Source organism: Triticum aestivum, chromosome 2A (genome assembly GCF_018294505.1).
Source record: "Triticum aestivum cultivar Chinese Spring chromosome 2A, IWGSC CS RefSeq v2.1, whole genome shotgun sequence".
Classification (NCBI taxonomy): Eukaryota; Viridiplantae; Streptophyta; class Magnoliopsida; order Poales; family Poaceae; genus Triticum; species Triticum aestivum.
The window spans coordinates 576,741,979-576,766,663 of record NC_057797.1 but is presented as its reverse complement, the minus strand read 5'-3'; the positions used below and the strand labels follow the sequence as shown (position 1 = coordinate 576,766,663).

At 44.5% G+C, this 24,685-nt stretch overlaps 2 protein-coding genes across 7 annotated transcripts; one reads left to right on the top strand and one right to left on the bottom strand.

The window, feature by feature from the left end:
• Window positions 1-2,520: 2,520 nt before the first annotated feature.
• LOC123189520 (ribonuclease H2 subunit B) lies at window positions 2,521-8,454 on the bottom strand. 6 transcript variants are annotated; one of them, XM_044601952.1, is made up of 11 exons: window positions 8,302-8,454; window positions 7,958-8,073; window positions 7,698-7,754; window positions 7,421-7,522; window positions 6,879-6,955; window positions 6,781-6,784; window positions 6,248-6,312; window positions 4,176-4,245; window positions 3,272-3,347; window positions 3,064-3,160; window positions 2,521-2,986 (listed from the first exon to the last, which is right to left on the bottom strand). In XM_044601952.1, exons 2-11 carry the CDS (start codon window positions 8,010-8,012, stop codon window positions 2,864-2,866), a joined length of 726 nt encoding a protein of 241 aa, XP_044457887.1. In that variant the 5' UTR covers window positions 8,013-8,073; window positions 8,302-8,454; the 3' UTR covers window positions 2,521-2,863. The 6 variants fall into 6 exon arrangements, with proteins under 6 accessions (XP_044457887.1, XP_044457881.1, XP_044457882.1 ...); XM_044601946.1 differs by having other exon boundaries at window positions 6,661-6,784; window positions 8,302-8,452; XM_044601947.1 differs by having other exon boundaries at window positions 6,661-6,784; window positions 7,958-8,070; window positions 8,302-8,436.
• A 108-nt stretch (window positions 8,455-8,562) lies between these two features.
• LOC123189519 (FBD-associated F-box protein At5g60610) lies at window positions 8,563-11,795 on the top strand. Its single transcript, XM_044601945.1, has 4 exons — window positions 8,563-8,844; window positions 9,553-10,482; window positions 10,556-10,696; window positions 11,487-11,795. Exons 1-4 carry the CDS (start codon window positions 8,791-8,793, stop codon window positions 11,760-11,762), a joined length of 1,401 nt encoding a protein of 466 aa, XP_044457880.1. The 5' UTR covers window positions 8,563-8,790; the 3' UTR covers window positions 11,763-11,795.
• The last annotated feature ends 12,890 nt before the right edge of the window (window positions 11,796-24,685 follow it).

The window sequence follows — 24,685 nt, the reverse complement described above, 5'->3', positions numbered from 1 at the left end:
AATTACAGTCCCCAGGATTTTTTCCCTATGGACTGTCTTTGGATTAAAGGGAGATTGTGCTACTCTCTCCGATCCATATTATTTGTCGTTCAGACGAATGTATCTAATATTAAAATACAGTAATATGTATGTTTGAGCGACAAGTAATATATATCTGGATCAGAGGGAGTACCTAGAATTCTAGGATTGAATTTGGTTGTCTCAGTCCCGCAGGAATCCGAAACAAACACTACAACCTCTTTTCAAGACTCAATCGCGTAGGATCAAGGTATATTTATTGTCTTCCACCCAAAGGACCATTCCTATTTTGCATCTCTTTGTTTTGCACTAGTAAATCTGTTACATTGTTGTGTTCATTCTATTCGTGTGTTTCTAATCCAATCCAAAGAGGAGTCTTAAGAAAATTCTCATCCAGTCCAACCTCTCGTGATGAATCCTATGTTTTTGCAATTATATGTACCAAACCTATTACATTTCTATGTTCATCCTATTCATACGTTCTCAATCCAGTGATCCAAAGGGAGTCCTAAGAAAAATTCGCATCCACTCCAACCTCTCGTGAAGAATGCTATGTTTTTTCCTACACATGATCAAAGCTTCATGCAACTATATACTTTCATGATGGCATGTCACTCTACTCCTACACGTGAGAACTTACATAACCAAAACAAGATTGAATATTGACATATCATATTATTACACATGCAAATATGAGTGGCCGTATGCATCGTTCTGATGCAGAGGTCGAGGAGTCCCCCTTTTCAAAAAACACACACATGCAAATATGTAAATTGCAAGTCACATATGCATGATGTATCAGATGTAGATTAAATTCTCGTAGTTCAACCCATCAAAAAATAAAATATAAATTTTCTTATGAAGATACTGTCAAAATCTTGAACAACAACAAAAAGTAAGACTGAATGACAGTTCTTTTAGGCATGTTCACATTGCTATACTTTTGTAGCAATGAACTGTTTTATGTTTTCCTTTAATAAAGTGTTGATGTGTGTGCATATCGCGCGCTGATAATCATAAAGTGAAAAAATAGCAAATCATCTAAAAGAGAAAAATTGGCAGCATTAAAGCATGAAAAATTCTAGAACAAAGGATAACTTAATGCTTGGAGGTTTGTGCATCTTAAGCTCAGTAACGAAAGCTTCTAGATAGTACACGTGGCAAAATAGGAATAGGTCCTTACAAAGACTTGTCAACTCTCCACTGCTAGGTTAACTTCATCCAACATCCAATATTAAAGATTTGTCAACAGTACTCAGATTTGTTAACTCTCCACCGCTAGATTAACTTCATCCAACATTCAATATTCACGCACTATATAGTAGTATAGATATAGATGTTTTTACTATTCACACGTTTAGAAATCCTACAAATCAAAGAGGCCCTAAAGTTACTTTAGATGTTTTTCTCCTAGTCCCTGTCCTGCTTGAGTCATAACTATGTAGGAGTACTCCTTCTGTTAAAATAAGTGTCGTGTTTCAGCTCAAATCTGAACTAAAGCCACGACACTTATTTTAAAACGGAGGAAGTAAATAATGCACTCGTGGGTACTACTGTTTTTTTTTTGCGATGGGCTTAAGGCCCAAATATTGAACATCATAGGTCCTTACAAACACACCCATACAACAAAATCTTGGGTTGCCGAAGTCTACTTCCTCCTGCATCCATCGGCAGTCTACTATGAGCTTGTAGAAGCAGCAGCAAAGAAGTCATCGATGCAGACCGGAAGATGCCAGCGACCACAATCTTAAGCAAATCACCGCCCCGAAGAAGAAAACACCGATAAGGGGCTGTAGAGACTCTAAAGACAATGAAAGTTGGCCAAATCCAGATGGATCCAGCAAAAACCATAGCCCCCGCCCACGATAAACGTACAAACGGAACGGGGAGAACATTATTCCTAGTTTAGAACACTGCCGCCGTCTTACCGCCCCAGACCAAACTCAAAGATAAGATAACCTGGGAAAAAATCACACTTGCCGCCGCACGACAAGTCTGGGTCAGATATCAAGCTCGCCGTTGTCTAGGACCATGCACCGACTCCCTCTTATCCTGTGACCTTGAAAGGTTGGGCCGCCATTGAAGATAGCTACGTTGGATCACCAATGCCACCATGGAACATTATCTCACTAAGATTGCCACTCAAGCACACAAACCCCTTCACCATCTCGCAGCAGCCCTCCACCTCCACAATTAGGCCACCCCCGATCAGGACCTCCCCGCCGCCGCCACAAGGGCTTTGCCCAGCAACACGCGCTGGCTGCAGCGAGAGGGGTAGTAGATGGAGGGTGTCTAGGGTTTTGCTCGCGCATCTCGTCCTCTCTCCCCACAAAAAAGGTTGCACATGGTACTACCGATTCTTGAATATCAGTCTCATAAGCAACTAGGGATGTTACCACATGACATATGTATCTAAACACACACCCAATATGTCCCAGTCAGCTCATAAGTTAAAGAGTGTGGCTACGTGTCTCTCCTAGTAAAAAAAAGCAACTAGAGATGTCAGCATGAACACAATAAATAAACTAGATTACAACCAGCTCAGGTTACTGAAGCAACTGCATATGTTCAGTTACAGCCTCAGCAGGCAGCTCAATGAGATTAACAATTTGGGTACAAATAAATTCCAAGGTTCACAGTCCATACAATTGAATCAACGCCCTACATACCTGATTTACTAAGGCTAAAGTTAGTGCAGCTCAACAGGGTTCGTCAAAAAGGAACTAATGCAGCTTACATATAATGGGTTTCGGGGTCAAGAACCAACAATGGTCGATGGCATCTCAGCACATCCAAATTGGAGATAACCCCGCAACTCCAAGAATATCAATCAAGCCTTTCGGGATTATGTCCCACTCCTTGTCACCCTTCGGAACATGTCTTTTATGTTCTTTGATCCTACCTCAGGCTTCAGTTTCTTTGCAGGCCTCCCTTTGCTTGACTTGGCACTGCTATTTCCTACACCCCCCTGTATTGACGCATTGGACAAGCTTAGAGAACATGGTGTGAGCGTTGAAAAAGATCAAGCATTCTTGAGGAGTTTACCTCTGAGGGACGAGCTGGAGCAGGTACCGGAGAACTATCAGCACAAAATGACGTGTCATTGGTTTTGGCCATATCATTTATCTCACTGATGTCTAACCTGCAGTGGAGCAGATTGTGGTAGCGTGAGACAGATGGACAATACCAAACTACTGACTCTTCTTTTCTTTTCTATTTGTGAGGGACTCTTGTTGAAAGAGACAAGTCTTACTGCAATTTCTTGCAGAGTACCATTAGCCACGGTTCATCCTTCAGGTTTTCACGAATTATTTGGACAGCCTCCTTTACTGTAGCACAAATAGTAAAAACAGCTCCATAAGAACTTTACAGTTCACCTTATCAAGAAAATTTTAAGCTAGGGTTCTAAAATATGACGTGGGTTAGGAATTTCATTTTTGTTAGATGTTCTCGTATTGAAGTAGTACATACCACATGTACAGTTATACTAAGACAGGGTATAACTTATCTATCCCTTTTTCTGTACCCCTCCACTGGGCTTAGATCAATATACTATAAAGCTCCCTTAAGTTACACAGTCCAATTTTGCATGAAAAGAAAGTCCAAGGATTATTGTCATAGCTTAAGGCATTAAACCCATTAAGCATCGCCATAAGGGTGGCCAACCAGCTATGCCATGTGGCGCAAGCTGGTTGGCCACTGTGAGATAGCTTTTGAAAAAAAATAGATGGAGATGAGGAATTTTATAAAATACTTTTTTTTTAGATGGAGGTGAGGACTCACGTATTCTTTTAAATGGAGGGCTATGCAAAGTGGCGTTCGCTGGTAGGACGCGGCGGTATTTTTGTTTTCTTTTTTACTTCTTTTTATGATGGAGGTGAGGATTGTTTTCTGAGATATTTTTTTTAGATGGAGACGAGGACCTCATGTATTTTTTTTAAATGGAAACATGCGCACAACTACCTCTCAAGCGGCGCCACAAGGTGGCGCCCCAACCACTACTGTTGTATATAGATCACACTAATGACCCATGTTCAAATAATATGGTTGTATCAATGTGGAACTTATGATCAACATTTAACTGTTTGATTATGAGATGAACAGACACTTGTAAAATAAACTGGGCAGTAAGATGACGAGAAGTTACAGTGACATACACAGTTCTCTTTCTCCTTGAGCAGCATAATTTTTACCTAACTTGGAGATAGCCTCTTTTATACTGTGTACCTGTAAATGAGATTGAGAGTAGATAGTTAATTCTTGATAGTACAGAGGAAGTGAAAAGGTATGATTTGGAATTCAATTAACCAGAAAGTTGTAATTACGGAAATAAATCAAAACAGAGTAGTAAGTTACCATGAAAAACTGTTATCCTTTCTGCTCTCGATCAAGGATCAAGTGAACTAGCGACAGCAGTGCATATCTATTTTATGTTCACGTTTCTGCTTGTTAGCTTTGCCTGTCTAGTTTAATTAGCAATCCTACTAGCTAGCTTTTCTTATATTTTATCTTGTTTTTGCCAGTGCCACCTCCACGCAGGTAGGAACATGATAAGATGCATTACATTGGTTTCTCAATGGTATATCTTAAAATATTTTTGTGACATCAAACGGCTCATCGGTATAATAATAAGAGCGCTCATCGGTATAATAATAAGAGCATGTCCAACAGAACCCTGAAAAACTCAACCTTCAAAACCAGTTTGAGGGTTGAGAAATTGTCGTTTTGAAGGCCGAAAATCGCTGGCGCAGATCAGTGCCCTCAAACCAACCCTCAGAACAGAATATTCTGTTCTGAGGGTTGGTTTGAGGGCACTGATCTGCGCCCCGGCCTTCAAACCCGCAAAACTGGACAGCAAACTGCGGCGGTGGGGGGCGGACGGCCACGCGGCGGGGCTGCGGGAGGCGGACGGCGACGCGGGCTCGGGCGGGGCGTGGAGGCGGACGGCGGGGTCGCTCGGGCGGGGCGGGAGGCGGACGGCAAGGCGGCGGGCCGGCGGCCAAATCGGGGCGGGGTGGGGCGACGCGGCAGGGGGGGGGGGGCGGCGGCGGTGGCGGCCGAATGGCGATGCCGGCGCCGGCGGGTCGAGGTTGGGTGGAGGAGGAGGGAGGAAGGTGGGGGAAATTTCCCTCCCGCGCGGACGTTGACCGAGTGAGGGTTCGGCCTGGAAAATTGGCCCAAACCCTCACTAGTGCAGGTTGGACTCAAAGTTGAGGGTTCGACCTGGAATTTTTTTTGAGGGTTTAGGGATTTGAGGGTGCTGATCTGCGCCTTTTTTTCTGCTCAACCCTCAAACTGGCAGTTATTTTGAGGGTTTGACCAGTTTGAGGGCTCTGTTAGACATGCTCTAAGCAGCCTTATTGTCCTGCATTCAGATGATCATGCTGTAGGACTGCTGCTCACTAGTTAGTGGTCACTACAGTGAACACTCGTCACCTTCTCAGCAATTGCTCTCTGACATCTTCATCACAGAGGATTGCAGTACCCCAGCGGATGCCCTCTCTGCACTGCAATCAAGTGAATGAGACAATCCCACGCCTACTCAAGGGCTGCTTCGCTCATAAGTGTGGCAAGGTGCTCGCAAAGTTCTCCCTTCAGTTGATCGCACTGCAAGCCGACGATAGCTCCAACATCTGGATCGAGAGCGCGGCCAAGAGTGTAGGCCTTGGCAAGATGAAGGGAGTGTTATCTCCCATCATCCTTATGTTATAGGGGATATGGAGATTGCGCTCTTCGGAGATGCCACGGCCCGTGCTGGTTATTAACTCGATCCTTTCGAGGGCCAGCCACTGGATGCAGTTAGGGCAGGAGGTATGTAAGTTACTTATGGTTCTGGATATGACAAATAAAGCACAAATCATGCATACCCTACGAAGTGTCCAATATGGTCAATGTTTTCTGAACCTGCCTTTTTATACAACCCTATCTAATCAAAGCACACTACAAAATGGTGTGGGCGAATTATGCCTTAGACCCTTAGTAGTCTGAACTTGGGACTTCATTGTTAACACCCTTGTTCAGGGCAAACAACAATAAACATTTAAGTGACTTCAATAATCAGATAAGTGTGCATGTTTTCTTAATGTGGTATGGTGTACCTCCCACCCTAACTGCAGTTCATGTCATTGCTTTCATAAAATGCAATGCAGAACTAGCCTTCTCCACCAAGGATAAAGATCAATAGGGGAGCATAATGAAAGTTGGTAGAGTAAGAACTGACACAACCTACCTTACAGCACATCCAAGTTAAGACCTTGGAATCATCTAGCCTGAAGAACTTCATATTAGCAACTTCTGCAGCAAAGATAACATCAAATGATTCTGTAAGAACTATCGGATATGTTCTTATAGTATGTAAGTAGAGAAATAAATTGTGCCAAAAACAACAAAAGATGGTAAAAGATAGTGTCTGGCACTGGCAGCACAACCGGTAAGAAACCACCATCCAAGAAAAAGAAAACAAGATCACATGTATGAACTGTCTAACGTAGTAATGGTGTAGTTTCGAAGACAAGCAGTAGCAAGTGGTCAAAGGGAACAACTGTCAGGTTGCAACTTGCAAGGGAGTACTAGTAATTAACAATGTCACGGCAACTTGATATAGTTGTAATTGTACATTAAATGCATATTCCAAAGACCTGCCTTTAACTTCACAAACCAGTTCCATATGCTTTCCTGCTATACTCATGAGGTGCTGATATCCAGGATAACCTTCGATGTATAAAATTTCATCCAACTGTCTGAATTTTCCCAGATCCTTACCGTTCTGCAACACAGGGAAAGGAATTGCTTTTAAATTGAAAAAAAAGATGATGAAATAAGAATCATGTACTGTAAAATTTATCTTTGACCACACATACCGACATACGTGCAGCTTCGAAAAGTGGTAGAAGAACAAAGATGGGGTCAACAAGTGTGCAATAGTAAATGCTACCATCTGTAGGAAGGAAAGCAGGATTCAATAGCAAAACTAGGCATTGAAATTCACTGCAGAAGCAAAGTAGATTTATGTTGATGTGTTGTACTCCCTCCGTCTCAAAATTCTTGTCTTAGATTCGTCTAGATACAGATGTATCTAATACTAAAACGTGACTTGATACATCCGTATTTAGACAAATCTAAGACAAGAATTTTGGGACGGAGGGAGTACATGATATGCAAAATAGAGAATGAGAAGAACATCATCATTCCTTTATATTATCATGTTCCTTAAAACTAAGGCGATATCTGATTTTCTTGGGTTATAAATTTTAACTGGCAGGTTTGCTGAGGCAAGGTAACAAACCATATAAGCTGCCTATACGAAACAACAATAAGATATGGGCTTCACCCCTAAGGAAAGTAAATCAAGTTTTGCAGAGCAATGGCAAAACTGCATGGCTGGTTTATGCTTCTACCATACCTTCACAGACATAATCTCCCAGGAACCAAGAACCATAACGCTCCTTAAACCAATTGAATTCATGAAGTTGGCCGTCAGTGAACAGATACTGTGTTTCTTCTTCTGTTTGACGATAAGGAAGAGTCAATGCAAGCTGTTGGTCTATCTTTAAAGGATGCTTCTACAACAGAACTACTCTAAATTGGCAATAAACAATCACAAGCCACAAGCATCATCATGTATTTTTCTATGTCCTCGACGATCAGAAACTTATACTGAGGTAAGTAAGCTTGGCCACCTAGTTTTGGATGGCGAAGTAATAGAATATTCCCTTGACCATTGGCACCAGAAGGGCCTGCAAAGAAACACAATGGAGTCTGATTATAAATATGGGTCTCGCACCACAAATCGGATGCTAGAGGCGATCACCCGCTAGCGGACTTATTACATCCTGTTGTCCTTCCAACCAGGCCACACAAACTAACAGTGCTTAAAACAGAATACACCATACAGCAGTGGAAACAATGCTAGAAATGTTGAGGGGATTGGGGAACTCACGGGGAGCGACAAGGACACGGGGCGGCAACGCCATGTTCTCACACCACAACGCCATCAGTGGTGGTCGTTGGCCCCTTCAGCTTTGTTACTGGTGCACGGTTTGGGTTCTGGTTCTACTGCATCGTTCAGATTAATCCAAAAAGGAACTAATTACATAAGACTGCATTGATCTGTACAACAATAACAACAAAAACAGAGAAGGGTCACCCAAGCATAAAGAACTCGCCAATTTCAGTTCGCTGGTTCCACGCGCAGATCACGCGGCAGCGTTGGTGGCGCCGGGCACCGGAGTGCGCAGGGATTAGGGATTGGGGCAAGGAACAAGTCGGCGGTGGAATGCGTACCTGAGGAGGGCCAGGAAGGTCGCCGGGGGTACTGCCTCTCCGACTCCGAGTTCTTCGCCCCTGCGTCGCGCCGGCAGGAGAGACGAAAGGGGACGGCGGTAGGGTTAGTTTTGGCGCCACGCCGGCCTAGCCTCCCGCGTCTCCACTTTTCAGCGTTGCCCTTGCCCTTGCCCTGCTCTGTGCGTCCATGGGCCTAATTCAGCCCACCTGTCCATAGAAAGCCCTGACGGCCCAGAGTCCAAGCCCACGTTGGCGCTGACACCGGTCAAAAAAAAAACTTGGCGCTGACGCTGCCGGTCGGCGTCGGTCCTCTCGAGGATGGCCGCTGGTCGGCGGCCTGGCTTGGTTTGACGGAGCTGGAACTCTCGATGTGGCCGTACCCCGCGCTTGGATCGAGGACGGCGCCTGCAGCGATTTGAATCCCGAGTCCACCTTGCCCCGCCAGGGCTGCTTCAAAGTTCAAGCCCTAGCCAGTAAACCCCGACTCGGATGGAGAAATCCGCGGCGGGATCAGCAGGGGCGCGGAACGTCTCCATGGACAAGGTACCACTTCCTCGTTGGATTTCTAGCGCCTTCTTTGTGCATACCCAATCTGTATGACTATGATTCGATTCTTTCGATCCCTTTTGTTAGTCTGGTAAATTGTAGATGTGTTGTTCAGTCCACCCTTTTCAATTGAAAATGTTAGAGTGCTCATTATGCCATGATATATGTTCCTTTTTTCTTCTAGAAACATCATGCGGTGTTGAATAAGTCAAAATAGGAAGAACTTGCCAGAATGCCTGGGAATGGTCACACTGAATCTTAGTTCATGTTTTTGTTATGCCCTTCGTTCAATGTTCAGTTAAGATTGATGTCACGTGTTATCTTTATTTTCAAGCAATGCTATGCGTTCATCTCGTGAAATTTATTATGCAAAAAAGTTAATATCTATTGAAGCAACTGCCCCCCTTCAGTCATGTTAGAGTGCGCATTATCTGATATCTGTTATTTTTCTTCTGGAAACATCATGCGGTGTTGAATAAGTAAAAATAGGAAGAACTTGCCAGAAAAAAAAAGGTTACCAGAATGCCTGGGAATGGTCACACTGAATCTTAGTTCGAGTTTTTGTTAAGCCCTTCGTTCAATGTTCAGTTAAGATTGATTGATGGCACATGTTATCTTTATTTTCAAGCAATGCTATGTGTTCATCTTGTGAAATTTAGTATGCACAGCTAGTAACATCTATTAAAACAACGGGCAATTCTTCAGTCCTTTCTTCAGTCAAACTCTTGCAAGAAGCGGTGTCTTTGCGATTGGATCAGCGGACTGCCCGACGAAATCCTGGTCAGCATCCTAGACAAGTTGGATTCCAAGACTGCGGTCGGCACGAGCCTCCTCTCACGGCGATGGAGGCGCTTATGGAGACTCGTGGAATCCTTCCATTTCAGTGAGGTGGTTTTACCAGACAACTATTGCTGGGTACGCCTCGGACCAATGCGGTACTACTTGAACACACATAGAGATCACCATTTTGTTGAGTCCCTCCAGTGGTTCACAAGGCTTAAGAGAGAGACGCCATTGAGAAGACTGTCCCTTGTGTTCTCAGGCAGTGCGGAGTGTAGCGATGTGGTCAACAGCGCCATAGCTTCTGCAGCTCAGCATGGTATCAGCGAAATTGATATGGCAATTGTTGTAAGGATGGAGTACGAGTTCCCCTGGTGGTTGTTCTCTGTTTACAGAAGCTCGCTGCTGACCAGCTTATCCCTAAGTCATTTCAAGCTTTCTGTCCCCCTCGACTTCAGAGGATTCGGTTCCCTCACAAAGCTTGCCCTGGTCCAGATGTATATGAGCCTGAAAGAGGTGCAAGTTCTCCTCAGGTGCTGTACAAACTTACTGAGCTTACACCTGATTGGCATGTTTGATATCAGAATCCTGCGGCTTCCAAAGCTTAAAGAATTGCTATTGTTAATGACTCCATCGTTGGGTAAATTTAAGGTAGACACACCAGACCTGCAAAGATTGGAGTACTGCGGAGAGATGCTCCCAACATCTACGTTTCAATCCATTCCATGTCTTGAGCATGCTTCCCTGCAATTTACTGATGATATTTTTCCAGAATATGATGCGGACAGGTTGGATGATATCTCTACTTGTTTTCCCCATATCAAGAGCCTTTGCTTGTGGTACGAGATCCCCAAGGTGAACCCCACTTTCTGGATATTCTCCAATGCAGTGTTGGTGCATCATTCATCTAACTTTTTTTTTTCTGCAGCTGGTCAAACCAAGAACTCCTGCCACCTTTTTAAACCTCAAAGTCCTAACTTTGAACATCGCTACAAAACCTTCCGATGATCTTCTTTGGATGTTCATGTTCCTAATTGCTGCACCATATTTGGCTACACTGAGAACTACTGTAAGATTGGTTTCCCCTCTTGTATGTTGTACTTACTTTAAATAGAAAATGTAGATTGTTCAATCCTGAACTATTGTGAAAGCTCACTTTCAACCTTGAACTTTGCAACACCTTTTTTTAACCTGGATCTCTTGAATCAGTTTACTGCAGACCCTCCCACTTTTACACGCCCGCATTTGCCATGTTGACAACTTAACTAAAAAAATAGGAAGTTTGAGAAATCTAGAAAAAAATATTCAAGAGACCAGGAAAATGATAATTTTAAAAAATTAATTGTTTGAATAAAAAGAGATCTGGAACGCACTAGTAATATCGGGGATAAGTTTTCTCCAGATTGACTATTGAATCATTTTTTTTGTTTGATCATGGGGAAAGTTTTGTAGGAATTTTTTGGATTGACTATTATAAAATGTTTAGCTGTCATCTGTGAACTATTGGATCCATTTTTCTCATATTAACTTTATATACAAGTTCCAAACCAAAGTTGAAGTTTCAAATTTTCCAAGAAATTCTGATGATTATTTTTTAAGTTTTCTTTTCTTTTCTGAAAAAAAATACTTATGTTGTTGACACACAATGTGTTGACGTGTAAGTGATGGTACATTTCTGCCACGTGTCGTCTCAGCAAAACAGTTAGGGATAGTGCCAAGGGGTTAAAGTAAACTGATACAGGAGTTCAAGGTTAAAAGCAAACTTCTACAACAGTAGATATTTTCTTTTAATACCCCCAATGTTTGTTTTTTATTTGGAGGAAAAGAGCTCTTATTTGTTTTGCCTTCAACATTTCCAGGTACGCTATTTATCATATCTTGAATCTCATAATGGGGTGGTATGGAATGATGTCGACTTCCAGCACGTCAGTTTGAAGAATGTAGAGATGTATAACTTCATGGGAAGAGATAATGAGATAGGCTTGGTGAGGCTACTGTTATGTAGGGCTCCTAATCTGAGATGTTTGTCCTTCAACCAAGCACGTCTGGAGGAAGGTGGTGATCACCAGCTGGTACCCCCTACCTGGCCCATGGCTGAAACTTTTTCCCCAAGAGACAGCCAGTTCGTTCTCTAAGTTACTGGAGAATTGTCGGAGCCGACTCTCTCAGCCCTCTTCTCTCTTGGTTGTTTCACACAACACACACAAGAACACAAGGAATTTTGGTGCCGTACTGTGTCACACAGCCGACGTTTTCCTCTCTCTATATATCTTCTTGTACCAAAACAAATATGCTTTACAGCCCTTAAGTAGTACTCACGCACGCACACCGGGCACTACACTTTCCCACTAACCAGCCCACGCATGCACTAACCCAGGCCACTAACAGCACACGCACACATGCAGCTAACAAGAATTGACCTTATCTAACTACGGACCTTTTCTCAAGGTCGCATAGGACTCACCCATCCATCGGCTTCAACTTGTGCAGGCCGTTGGCTTCAGACCATCATGCACCACCGTCTCACACGGCAAGCTAGCCAGCTTCACGCGGCAGCTCGGACTTTCTCCATGCATGCTTCTCCTATCTGAAACTACTGACTCGTACGTATCACACGTACCTCCCTACACACACATTTTTCTACCTGCAACTACTACATGCAAGACTGAAATAAACATGAGAAGATACATGATCAAGATTAAAAAGCTAACAAGAATGTTTCTTCCAGTGCGTGTGTAGTATTCATCTGATAAGGTACTTTCCGCACTCCATATTTGTGCAGCGTGTGACATGTGATATTGCATAATCAATGGCAGCAAAATTTGATAAATATTTTCTTGGCTTCTCAGAATCACGCAGATGTGCTTCTCACAATTTGTAATTTGAGTATAAATGATTGTGCTTTGCACTTCGCGGGTTCATCACTCCGATCATGAATGTAGGTAGAAGCAGAGTCTGTCATTGAGGCAATGATCCAAGGGTTCGCAGTTTGAAGCCGAGCTACATCTTATTGAATTAATTTATGGTATGTGTGTTTTTTCCGCATCTGCTATTCCTCAGGCAACTGAGATCTTTTTCTTTTGTCAAACAATTCCCGCATGAGTGTGGATGCTACCAGCTTTTTGGTGTTCCGCTCAAAAGGGGAAAAAGGAGAACTCTTTGGTGTGTGCGTGAGCTACCTGCCACCTTGTAGCTGTAGTGCACTCATGGTCGTAGTCTATAGTGATATTGTCGACGATTGTTGCTTTGGTTGTGTGTGATAAATCTGCTGATCACATGTTCCCGCATTGAGATATTTTCGATAATAAATCTCATTTTGAAATTTACCTCAACTTAGTCAGTTTGGTATTTACCAACTCTAGAAAAAAAGTTTGAAATTTACCAAAATCACTGGTAGATATTGAAACCAAATTGTATTTATTTCATATCAGGCTTGACAATGTATTAATACCGACTAGCCCCCACTTGCGATGGTTGTCAATAAGCATGGCCACCGGTATTTAGCTTAACTTTGAACTACTTTCTACATTGCAAATTCATAAAAGTTCTAGTTTTATCTTATGTCAAAATTCTTTTTAAGTTTGACTCGATCTATAGAAAATATGTTAATGTATATGGCGTAAAATATATAGTAGGAAGACATATTTTATGGTGAATCTGAATGAGAATTTGGTGTCGTAAATGTTAGTGTATTTTTTATAGACTCGGACAAACATACGACGGGCCTAGAACTTCAAGTAATTTGAAACGGGAAGAAACCCTGTTAGTGGTCAGTGGCGGGGCGTAAGGACTATGGCCGGCCAAGCCCAAGTAGATCATGAGAGAAAACATTGTACTCTTCTTTAGTCTAACCATACTTCAGTTGTTTTGTACTCCTGGTGAACTTTTATAAGAAACCCCGATACTTTTTCCGCAAAAAAAAAAAGAAGAAGAGTAAGAGACGAATTAGTTTATTTTTTCTCACAAACTTCAATCAGACTGTCAGAATTAATTCAAAAGCTTCTTTTTGAAAACGAAAGGTGATTCAAAAACTGGTCTCTCAAAGGGTTGTGTGAAACTTGTTTCTCAACGCCCCTGATACTAGAAATGTTTAGGACAAATAGATAGAGATGTTTTTTTAACGAAGACAAATACTAGAAATGTGATCCGCTCATCTTACGAAGCGTCTGCCATACACCTTCTCATCTTCTCTCTTTAACGAACTGACTTTGCCGATCAAGCAAAGATAATAGATCAAGAAATTTTGAAAGAATACCAAAAAGAGATAACACCGATTTAGAGCCCTTCAAAGTCGTTGCTTCTGACTTTATTCTTTGCATCTTGATGGTTCTGCAAGTCTTCCCTGGAAAAACACAGATGGCCAGACCTGCATAAGGTATCTTAATGTGAAATCTCTCAAAGAACCATGCATAAATGCAAGACCAGAACACAGGACGACCACGATGAGCCGCTCGGAGACGGGGATGTGGACGTGGACGGGAACAACAACTCTGTTTGAGGAGTGTGCCGGAAGAAAGAGGGGGCAAGAAGGAAGAAGATGCAAAGAGACTTTCACGTGAGTGATGCGTTTTGGCATAGTAGATAATTTGGTGAGTGATGTTCGGTCCAAATTTCAAATCATTTGGACATCTGAGTAGCTCTCGGCAAAAAAGATAAATTTGGGTTCTGTTAAATAGTGTACTATTCGTGTACTGTTCTGATCCAAATTTGTCTTTTTTGCTGAGAGCTACTCAAATGTCCAAGTGCTCTGAAATTTGGAGTGCACCTCACGCATCAAATTATCTACCATGCACAAAAACTTTGGATTTTTTTGAAATTTTTTTAAGAATTATTTCTTGACCGGGTGCAGATGAGCTCGGGCTCAGAATTGGGTATTTGCTTTCACGTGGGGTTACTTCGTTTGAGGAGTTATATTTGAGGTATCGATTCGGTCCGGCAACCGTTAGAGGAGTACAATTTTACTTCGCTATGTTTACTCCACCGTTTGCTCCTCTAAATTTTAAGGGGTTGGTTAAAGATGCTCTTAGGATTCAGTTCTGGTAGCCACACGAAACAGTCTCAACTAGCCACCAAACGGCATGGTTGGTTTTGTGCCAAACTTATGAGTGTACCATCTTTCTTCATCACAGTGGCTGTACCGTCGTAATAAAGGCCCGGTTTCCTGTTTTACGTGGGAGAAAAGGCCGTGGTTCTTACATTCAACAAAAGCAGGGAGAAAAGAACAAAGTCAGCATACGCAGACACGCATACGCATGGCGAGCACCGGACTGCGGGGGCACACGTGAAACCGTCCTCGACCCCTCGACGACAAAAGAGCAAAGATCACGCAACTCAAGGGAAGAGGCGGCAGCGCCGCGCCCACGCGCTCGCGCCGGGGACGAGACGACACGGCCGCCCGCCGGACATGCGCGCGCGCGCGTCCGCTCGTACCCGTACGTGTGCGACGAGAACAGCCGCATGCATGCACTCGGCGCCATCGATCGCGCCGTGCATGGCCATCAGGCTACAACGTGCAGGCGTACCGCCAACGGCGCCTAGCGCGGCAAGCTAGCACTAGCTGCAGCATGCACGGTGGCCGCTGGCCGCATGATCGGCATGGGCGCGGTGTAGGCACGCACGCATGCAGGCATGCAGGCAGTTGGCGGTGAACAGGACTCCACTAGTTATTGCCGGGTGTCCTCTGCGGTCGCGCCATTGGCCCGTCGTACGTGGACCGTGGCTTGACGCATCCAGCTGTGCGGCACGAGCACGATCGTTGATGCGGCTTGGAAGCATGCGCGTTGGCAGGGCCCTCCAGGCCCCATGATGCACCTCTGAATTCTGATGCGCCGGCCATACCTGATGCACCCCTGGTTTCGGATATGGCATGTCGCTGATCGCTTGCTGGCTCTTGCTTCTGTTTGGCCCGGCCCGTCGTTGCCGTGGGCTCCGTCAGATCATAGTGGTGCGCGCACAGGCACGGCAGCGTACGTGCTCGCCAATATCCATGACATTATATGAGATCTATTGGCTGGCTGTTACTACTCCCTTCGTTTCTAAATTTTTATCTTTTTAGAAATTTCAACAAGCGAATACATACAGAGCAGAATGAGTGAATCTACATTCTAGAATATATCTATATACATTCGTATGTGATAGTTCATTTAAAATCTCGAAAAAAACAAATATTTAAGAACGAAGAGAGCACAATTTTATGGTGCATGATGAGGCGCACTACGGTTTGGCTAGCTAAAAGCTGCACCAGCAACCATATCCGGCCGCGTACATATATGGCATTATTGTCGTTGTATATCGAATCTGAATCTTCATATCTTCAGAATTATGGAGAGAGGGATGGCCACAGCTTTACAATTTATTGGAATCTTGCTTACGGATTTGGGGGGTACACCAGAGTCCCTAGTGGAGATCTCATCTTAACCCAACACATTAGCATCGGATTCCGACATGGCATGCGTGTGCGTGTGTGTGTGCGTGCGTGCGTGTAATTATGCAAAAAGTGGACCGTACGCGTCCTTCTCAGACGTAGTAGCACAAAGCAGCACGTAACCGCAATGCATACGTCGGGGATCTGGAATCCTTTTGTGAGAAGGACTTCGGTACAAACCCCCCCCCCCCAATAAACGTATAAGGGGTAGTATTGTCCATACTAAATTACACGTACACTATACCCGCCGTCCGTCGTAGGGCCGGCCGCCCGTGTACGTCGCGCCCCGTACTCCCGCGCGTTGTACGCGTGCGGTTCGGTAGTGCGATCGGGAAAGGAAAAAAAAGTACGCCCCACCCCGAGACCCCAACTCCACGTACGAAACCCTAGCGGCATGAACGCCGCCGTGGTCCACCGCCGTCACGACGTCGGGCGGCGTCCGTAGTCACCCACGCGCCGTGAAACCGACACCCCATCCCCGCCTAGGAAACCCTAGCGTCATCAACGCCGCCGTGGTCCACCGCCGTCACGACGTCGACCCCGACGTGCCCGTCTAGTCGCGAGCACCGACGGCGTCCGTAGTGACCACACGCCGTGTCGCCGGTGAAACGCCCAGCGCTCGCTCGCCGTTCTGTCCTGGTACGCGCCCTCCACAACGTCGGTGGCAGCAACGCATCGGCGTCGACCCCAGGCGAGGACCCCTCGACGGCGCAGAGTAGGTTAGGATGGCTCTTTTTGTTCTTTTTTTTGATGATTTTGATTTGTCCATTGCATTTTTGTGCATTTTTGTAATGCAAAATGATTCCCTACTTAGTTAAATAAGAGAGGAGAGTAGTGACTTCTTAATGACCTCATAATGATTTTGTATGTTCAAATTTGTATGCATGCCACATAGTCATGTCACTGTTGACGAATTTACTGTATTCGCGATGTTTTTTTGTGGAATGTTGGCATTGATCTCACACCTTATTTGTATGTGCATAGATGGAGCAAGTAACCGGATACGCCAGTGATGATTCCGGTAGCAATAATGGATCCTCGTCATTGAATGCGAACCAACCTCCCGGAGACAACTATATGAGTCAGGATGAATCGTACAGTGGTAATGTAAGTACCTTGAACGTTGACAAAAATATATTGAACAAAAACTAGTTATTTGACACTAACATGTCCTTTTAAATTTGTACAGGTACATGGCAATGCTGACGATGAGGAATATGATATAGATGAACAATTTTATGCAGATAGTGTGAGCCAGGTATGTTGAAAAAATTGTAGAGAAATGATTGACATTAAAATTGTATGACCACTTATGTTACTTTATATGTGCACAGATAAATGCTAATGGTGACAATGAGCGTAATAATATAGATGATGACAATGCCGAGAGCGAGGTCCATGCATCTCGTAGTGTGAGCGGTAGTCAAGTAAGTTCTTTACATTAATTTTGGTTAGTAAGAATATAAGAAGAGATTGACATGCAAGGTTATATGTCATATTTTGCAGGGAGGTGTTGATGGTCCTAGCGGGAATGATGAGCACATCGATGATGATCAGTTTGACCTTGACATGTGCTATGATGAATATTAGCAAGAGTCACTTGATAGGCATTGGGCAGTGATGGTAAAGACATTCAGGTCATTAGACGAGGTTTACACGTTCTACAACAAGCACGCGAGAGAACGTGGGTTCAGTATCAGGAAGGACTCGCTAAAATTTTCGAAGGATCGCGCAAGGACTCCGCGCTTGAGGAGGTATCTCTGTTCCGCCGCAGGAAAACGACAGGCCAAGTTCTGTACCATGGAAGGCCGGACCCGCAGGCTTAGACCGGAGAGTCGATTCTTATGCGAAGCCCATTTGACAGTTAAGCTTGATAAAAAGCTCAATCTTTGGTATGTCAGCAGTTTCTCCGATGATCACAGCCACACTCTTGCACGACCGGACGAAGTCCCTTTCCTCCGATCTCATAATCAGATGAAAGCATTTGAGAGAGCTGAGATCTTAGCTATGTCTGGAGCTGGGATAAGAAAACATATCATTTTTGACAACATCGTTAGCAGGTATGGGTCGTATGCAAAGTCACCATTTCAGAGGACAAAGTTGTACAACATGTGCTATAGGGAGAAGATGAAATTGCTTGCACAAGGTGATGCTGATACTGCCGTAGGAATCATGTTGACCAGAAAGGACAGAGATCCAGACTTCTTCTTTGAGCACACGGTTGACGCTGAAGGCAGGCTCCAAAACCTCTTCTGGTGTGATTCGCAGTCACGCCGGGATTATCTAGACTATGGTGATGTTGTTGTCTTCGATAGCACATACAAGATGAACAGGTACGGAATGCCGTTCATCCCTTTTGTGGGTCTGAACAACCACCGTTGCACTACTGTATTCGCCTGCGCCATTGTTTCAGACGAGACTGAGGCTACATATGTCTGGTTGCTTAACACGTTCTTGAAAGCTAACTGTTAGAAGAGGCCCAAATCAGTTATTACAGATGGAGATGCAGCGATGATAAGGGCTATTAGGAAGGTGCTTTCTGACGTGTGGCATCGTCTATGTTCATGGCATATTGAAAAGAATATGCAGAAACACCTCAACCACAAGTCATTGAAGGAGTTTAGGGCATTATTGTACTATGCCACTACACGTAAGGTTTTTGAGGAGAGATGGGCCGCGTTTGTGTGCAAATGGCAGACGGAGAAAATAAAAACATGGCTCCATAGGATGTACAGGAAGAGGACGCTTTGGACTGCATCATATTTGTCTGGTGGGTTTTTCCTTGGTATGCGCAGTAATCAGAGGAGTGAGAGTCTGAACTCCAGCCTGCACCTTCATCTTGACTATGGTATGACGATTGTTGACATGATTGTACACTACGAGAATTGTATTGTTCGCCTCCGTGAGAATGAAGCTTATGATGACTACACGGCCTCACAGACTCTTCCAGTAACAGTGACTGAGTGTCAGGCCATTGAGTCGTATGCTGCGAAAGCATTCACGCAGGCAAACTTTTATATGTTGCAACAAGATATGAAGAAGGTACAGGAGCTTGAGGTAATTGATAGACTGACAGGGACCGATAGTCAGAGATTTGTGGTTGCGTGGAAGAATAACAGGGATCACAGATTTAATGTGGACTATACGCCAGGTAACTCGGCAAAAACTATAAAGTGCAGTTGCCGAAGTATGACTCGCAAAGGGCTTCCTTGCAAGCATATTATTCATGTTTTGAATGCACTGAACTTACCTGTGATACCCAAGTGTTGTGTCCTGCGAAGATTCTCAAAAAAAGCACGAGCTGGACTGCCAGTGAAGCGCACCAGCAATTTGTTTGCGTGGGGTTGGTCGAGTGGTGAGGACAGAGCTAGATATAGTGAGTTGACCATTAAATCTTCAGAAGCCTGTCATGTCGCATGCAGTAATCCTTTCTTATTCGACAAGTTGATGGCAGCTCTGGATGATATTATAGTGAATAAGGATATTCAGGGAAATGAAGATGATATTCAGCGAAGCTTCGTGAACAGTAATCCATTTGAGCCTAACCGAGATCATATTCTGGTTCGTGATCCAGTAAAGGTTTCCACCAAGGGCGCACCTAAGCAGAACAGTAGAGGTCGCGGTAAGGGTGGCCCAGATGTGACAAAAAATGAGAGGCCTAAAGCATTTGACGAGAAATCTGGACGAAAATGTAGCATATGCAGCGGCTCAGGTCATAACAGGAGCACATGCAGCAAAAATGAAGAGTATGTCTATTATTTGTTTATGTCAATTTTGTTGTTTCATTAACGGTGCATTGATTCTCATATTTTTTGTATGCAGCAACTGGGCTTGAAGACTCAAGTGTAGACGATGCGAGTGTTTTACCTCTTCCATTTATATGAAGAACATTTGTAAAATTTATGTTCGTGTTGAGTATTTTATGTGTGGAACATGATTATTGCGTACGGACCGTTGTCATTTCAGACTTGTTATTTTGTGTCAACTACAATAAAATTACTGTGGTGACAATTGTTATGTTGAGACAACATTGTTGTTGATATAAATATTCACTATTCATTGTTTATTTTATGAATTCTGCATGTATTTACTACAGTCCCGTCGGCTGTCAAATATATCAAAATAGAAGAAGCACTATGTGAACTGTTGTTGAAAAAAAAAAGAAAAAAAATGCCCGCCCGTCTCCACAGCGTGACTTAGTAAGCCCGTCGTTATCAAGCCCAACGGGACCCTACAACAAGGGTTTCGGAGCACGCCGTGGAAACCAGGCCCAACAGGGCAGCATCGACGCGGCACATCGACGGGGTAGTAATCAGAGGTGTTCAATACAACGACGGGAGCTGAGTATATAAACTAGTCGGCGTCGCCTTCGGCCGTCGAGGTGGGACTAAACTTGTGTCGGTTTCACTGGCGCGGCGTCTCAGCGGTGGTAACTGGGCCGGCCCACGGCGCGTCGAGCCGTCGAGAAGACCGCGCCGTCAATAGCCTTTTTGGGCCGGCCCACGTCGCGTCGAGCAGTCGAGAAGACCGCGCCGTCCAGTGCCTTTTTGGGCCGGCCCACGTCGCGTCTGGCTGTGTCCAGGTCGCCCCGCGGCCGACGCAAGTTTAGTCCCACCTCGCCGGCCGAAGGGGACGACGACCTGCTTATATACTCAGCTCCCGTCGTTGCATTGAACTCCTCTGATTACTACCCCGTCGATGTGCCGCGTCGATTCTGCCTTGTTGGGCCTGGTTTCCACGGCGTGCTCCGAAACGCCTGTTGTAGTCGCCCGTTGGGCTTGATAACGACGGGCTTACTAAGAAACGCCGTGGAGACGGGCGGGCATTTTTTTTATGTAAAATAATTTTTAAGTAAAACGCAGTGTGCTGCCATAGTTTAGTGCACAAAAATTTAATGACGACATGATTACATATAACTATTCGGCAACAAAAAAACATGTAAACAAAATAAATCATTATATAATATTTATGAAACGAAATATCATGTGGACAGAAAAAAACATTTGGAAAAGTGCCGAGTCTATTACATATAACTATTCAGAAGCAGAGTGTATTACATAAAATTTATAAGCAAGTGCGCAAAGCGTTTGGAAAATAAAGTCCTCCAGTACCACCCAATCACATGCAAAACTCCTCCGTGCCGCATCTATTTCTTCTTCTTCGATATCCGAATAACTTTGTTTTTCACTTCATCAAACTTGTTTCTTTCCGAAAATATAAGTTGCGCAATCATTAACTCTCTTGAATCATCAATTGAGGTCTGAAAAAAAATGGTGTTAGCAGAGCGTTCATTGTACATCGTAGTCCAAACATGACTTGCGTACCTGTGAAAATAAGCCTGTCCATTTGTCACCATCCCAATTTTGAAAGCATCGAAGGAGAAATAGTCCACATGAATTCCTAGTGCATACAATTTACGAAGATTAAATATCTACTGTACATACAAGACCAACATTCTGTCGAAGTAAAAACTCACCCATCATATTGTTTTGGCATGTCATACGTTTGAATAGGCCACTTGGAAACATCCGGATAATTCACAATTCTGGTTGCATTTACTTCTTGGATATCTTCTGCTAGTTGTTTTCTCTAAAGATATAACAAACATGGTGAAAAGCATGTCATTCAGTGTACTAAAGAAAACGAATGTTACCAAATGCACATTTGCAAGTTAAACCTACCAGGTCCTCAACGAGTTCTCTAGTAACAGTGTCAAGTTTTCCGGTCATCAACGAGTCAAGAACCTGAAACTCTCTTTTTCCGCTATGCATGACGACAGTAATCCAGTGATTATTTTGTTTGTTTAGAGGAATGTAAGTCTGCATCACAAGGACCATAAAACACAATCATCACATAATATCGTATGTATGTACCGTGTTAACAATCAAACTTACCGTTGATTTTTTGAAATACTCGTCCTCACATCTGTTCACGGGTCCATTACTATGCGACTCTGCTTCATAATCATTACCGGCGGTCTTCTTTTCGGGTCTAACGTGAAGCAACCAATGTATCCTCCAAGTTGTTAACATGAAACGATCATCATTAACTTTGTCGAGCAAAAATGATGAGTATGCATCAATTACCTATAAATAATGTGTTAGATTTAACAATGGTATTTTCGAATGAATTGTAAAACAATATATGAAATTAACTTACGTCGCCACTTAGCCACTCATGGTTAATAATCTGACAAGCTCTCCTCACAGTGAGACCTTCTTTCATGCCATCATTGAAAATTTCTGTTTTGGCATGTTTTTGTAAATGCTCATGCGCACGCACGTACTTGATGGACGCTTTCACCACATCATACTCATCACCAGATTTGTTAACATCACCATTTTGGAACAATTCTGTAACGCACCACTCAAATAGTTACAAACGCAAATACATAAATAATTGTTACGCAATAACAATTAGAAACACAGAAAACTTACTTCCTTTGGCAGAACGTTTTGCACGTTTGTCTGGTTTAGGGACCACATAAGGAGACTTGACATGTTGTGATCCTCTGCGCTTGCGCCTGCCAGTAACCTCCTCCACTTCCTCTTGTACTCCTTGAGAACCAACCGACGCATGCGATGCGATTTCGTCCGTCTCTAAAGATGTGGCAGCTTTTTCATCTGATACTTCTGGTACTTGGACAGGATCATCCATATCACCCTTGAAACTATCCCAGTACTCAGGTGTGCAGTAAAAAGGTGTGTTTTCACGAGAAGTTACATCAACAACGTAGAAGGAAATTTTGCATGCACGTCGGCTAACGACGTCGCCCGAGCGCTGATTGCGGCGTCGTTTGTTAGTGGGACGGCCTCATGCACGCATGCGCGTCGGTTAGCGAGACGGACGGCGTTTTTTTTTGCAGGGCCTCATTTTTTTTACTAAATGAAATAGGCATATTTTTTTAACTGTATCAAAAAAATTTATCTTAACCAATTTTTTAAACTTAATCAAATATGCTCTTTTTTTAACTTAGCCAAACGTGTCCAATTTTTTTCCACGTGCTACTGTGGCCTAGCAGGGCACGCACGCAAAAAATTATCCCGTTTCGAGTCCGTATACATTTTCTACCATTTTTGAGGCAGAAAACCCAGAAAATACTGCCCGGACGTGACGCAACGTGCGTTCGTTGTCGGATTTCGTTCATTTTGGCCGTGGGGTGCCCGGGTGGGGCCCCACACGCGCTCCCAGAAGTTGGGTGCAATCCGTCAAACCGCTCAGGTACTTGCTGTGGAAGGGGGTGGTTTCGGTATGGTCGGAGGGGACCCTCGGTCACACCTCTCCGCTTCGCATCCGCCAAACGTGCCTAATTTTTTTCCACGTGCTACTGTGGCCTAGCAAGGCACGCACGCAAAAAATTATCCCGTTTCGAGTCCGTATGCATTTTCTATCATTTTTCAGGCAGAAAAGCCAGAAAATACTGCCCGGACGTGACGCAACGTGCGTTCGTTGTCGGATTTCGTTCATTTTGGCCGTGGGGGGCCCGGGTGGGGCCCCACACGCGCTCCCAGAAGTTGGGTGCAATCCGTCAAACCGCTCAGGTACTTGCTGTGGAAGGGGGTGGTTTCGGTATGGCCGGAGGGGACCCTCGGTCACACCTCTACGCTTCGCATCCGCCAAACGTGCCCAATTTTTTTCCACGTGCTACTGTGGCCTAGCAGGGCACGCACGCAAAAAATTATCCCGTTTCAAGTTCGTATGCATTTTCTACCATTTTCGAGGCAGAAAACCCAGAAAATACTGCCCGGACGTGACGCAACGTGCGTTCGTTGTCGGATTTCGTTCATTTTGGCCGTGGGGTGCCCGGGTGGGGCCCCACACACGCTCCCAGAAGTTGGGTGCAATCCGTCAAACCGCTCAGGTACTTGCTGTGGAAGGGGGTGGTTTCGGTATGGCCGGAGGGGACCCTCGGTCACACATCTCCGCTTCGCATCCGCCAAACGTGCCCAATTTTTTTCCACATGCTACTATGGCCTAGCAGGGCACGCACGCAAAAAATTATCCCGTTTCGAGTCCGTATGCATTTTCTACCATTTTCCAGGCAGAAAACCCAGAAAATACTGCCCGGACGTGACGCAACGTGCGTTCATTGTCGGATTTCGTTCATTTTGGCCGTGGGGTGCCCGGGTGGGGCCCCACACACGCTCCCAGAAGTTGGGTGCAATCCGTCAAACCGCTCAGGTACTTGCTGTGGAAGGGGGTGGTTTCGGTATGGCCGGAGGGGACCCTCGGTCACACCTCTTCGCTTCGCATCCGCCAGACGTGCCCAATTTTTTTCCACGTGCTACTCTGGCCTAGCAGGGCACACACGCAAAAAATTATCCCGTTTCGAGTCCGTATGCATTTTCTACCATTTTCCAGGCAGAAAACCCAGAAAATACTGCCCGGACGTGACGCAACGTGCGTTCGTTGTCGGATTTCGTTTATTTTGGCCGTGGGGTGCCCGGGTGGAGCCCCACGCGCTCCCAGAAGTTGGGTGCAATCCGTCAAACCGCTCAGGTACTTGCTGTGGAAGGGGGTGGTTTCGGTATGGCCGGAGGGGACCCTCGGTCACACCTCTCCGCTTCGCATCCGCCAAACGTGCCCAATTTTTTTCCACGTGCTACTGTGGCCTAGCAGGGCACGCACGCAAAA

Excerpts from the sequence above, each read along its gene's own strand:
- LOC123189520 (XM_044601946.1), bottom strand. The coding sequence starts at position 8,012 with ATGGCGTTGTGGTGTGAGAACATGGCGTTGCCGCCCCGTGTCCTTGTC. Across the intron at positions 7,755-7,957 it reads CCGTGTCCTTGTCGCTCCCC|GCCCTTCTGGTGCCAATGGT; the intron begins GTGAGTTCCCCA and ends GTTTCTTTGCAG. Across the intron at positions 3,161-3,271 it reads GTACTCTGCAAGAAATTGCA|GTTAGACATCAGTGAGATAA; the intron begins GTAAGACTTGTC and ends GCTCCACTGCAG.
- LOC123189519 (XM_044601945.1), top strand. The coding sequence starts at position 8,791 with ATGGAGAAATCCGCGGCGGGATCAGCAGGGGCGCGGAACGTCTCCATG. Across the intron at positions 8,845-9,552 it reads GGAACGTCTCCATGGACAAG|TCCTTTCTTCAGTCAAACTC; the intron begins GTACCACTTCCT and ends GCAATTCTTCAG. Across the intron at positions 10,483-10,555 it reads TGTGGTACGAGATCCCCAAG|CTGGTCAAACCAAGAACTCC; the intron begins GTGAACCCCACT and ends TTTTTTCTGCAG.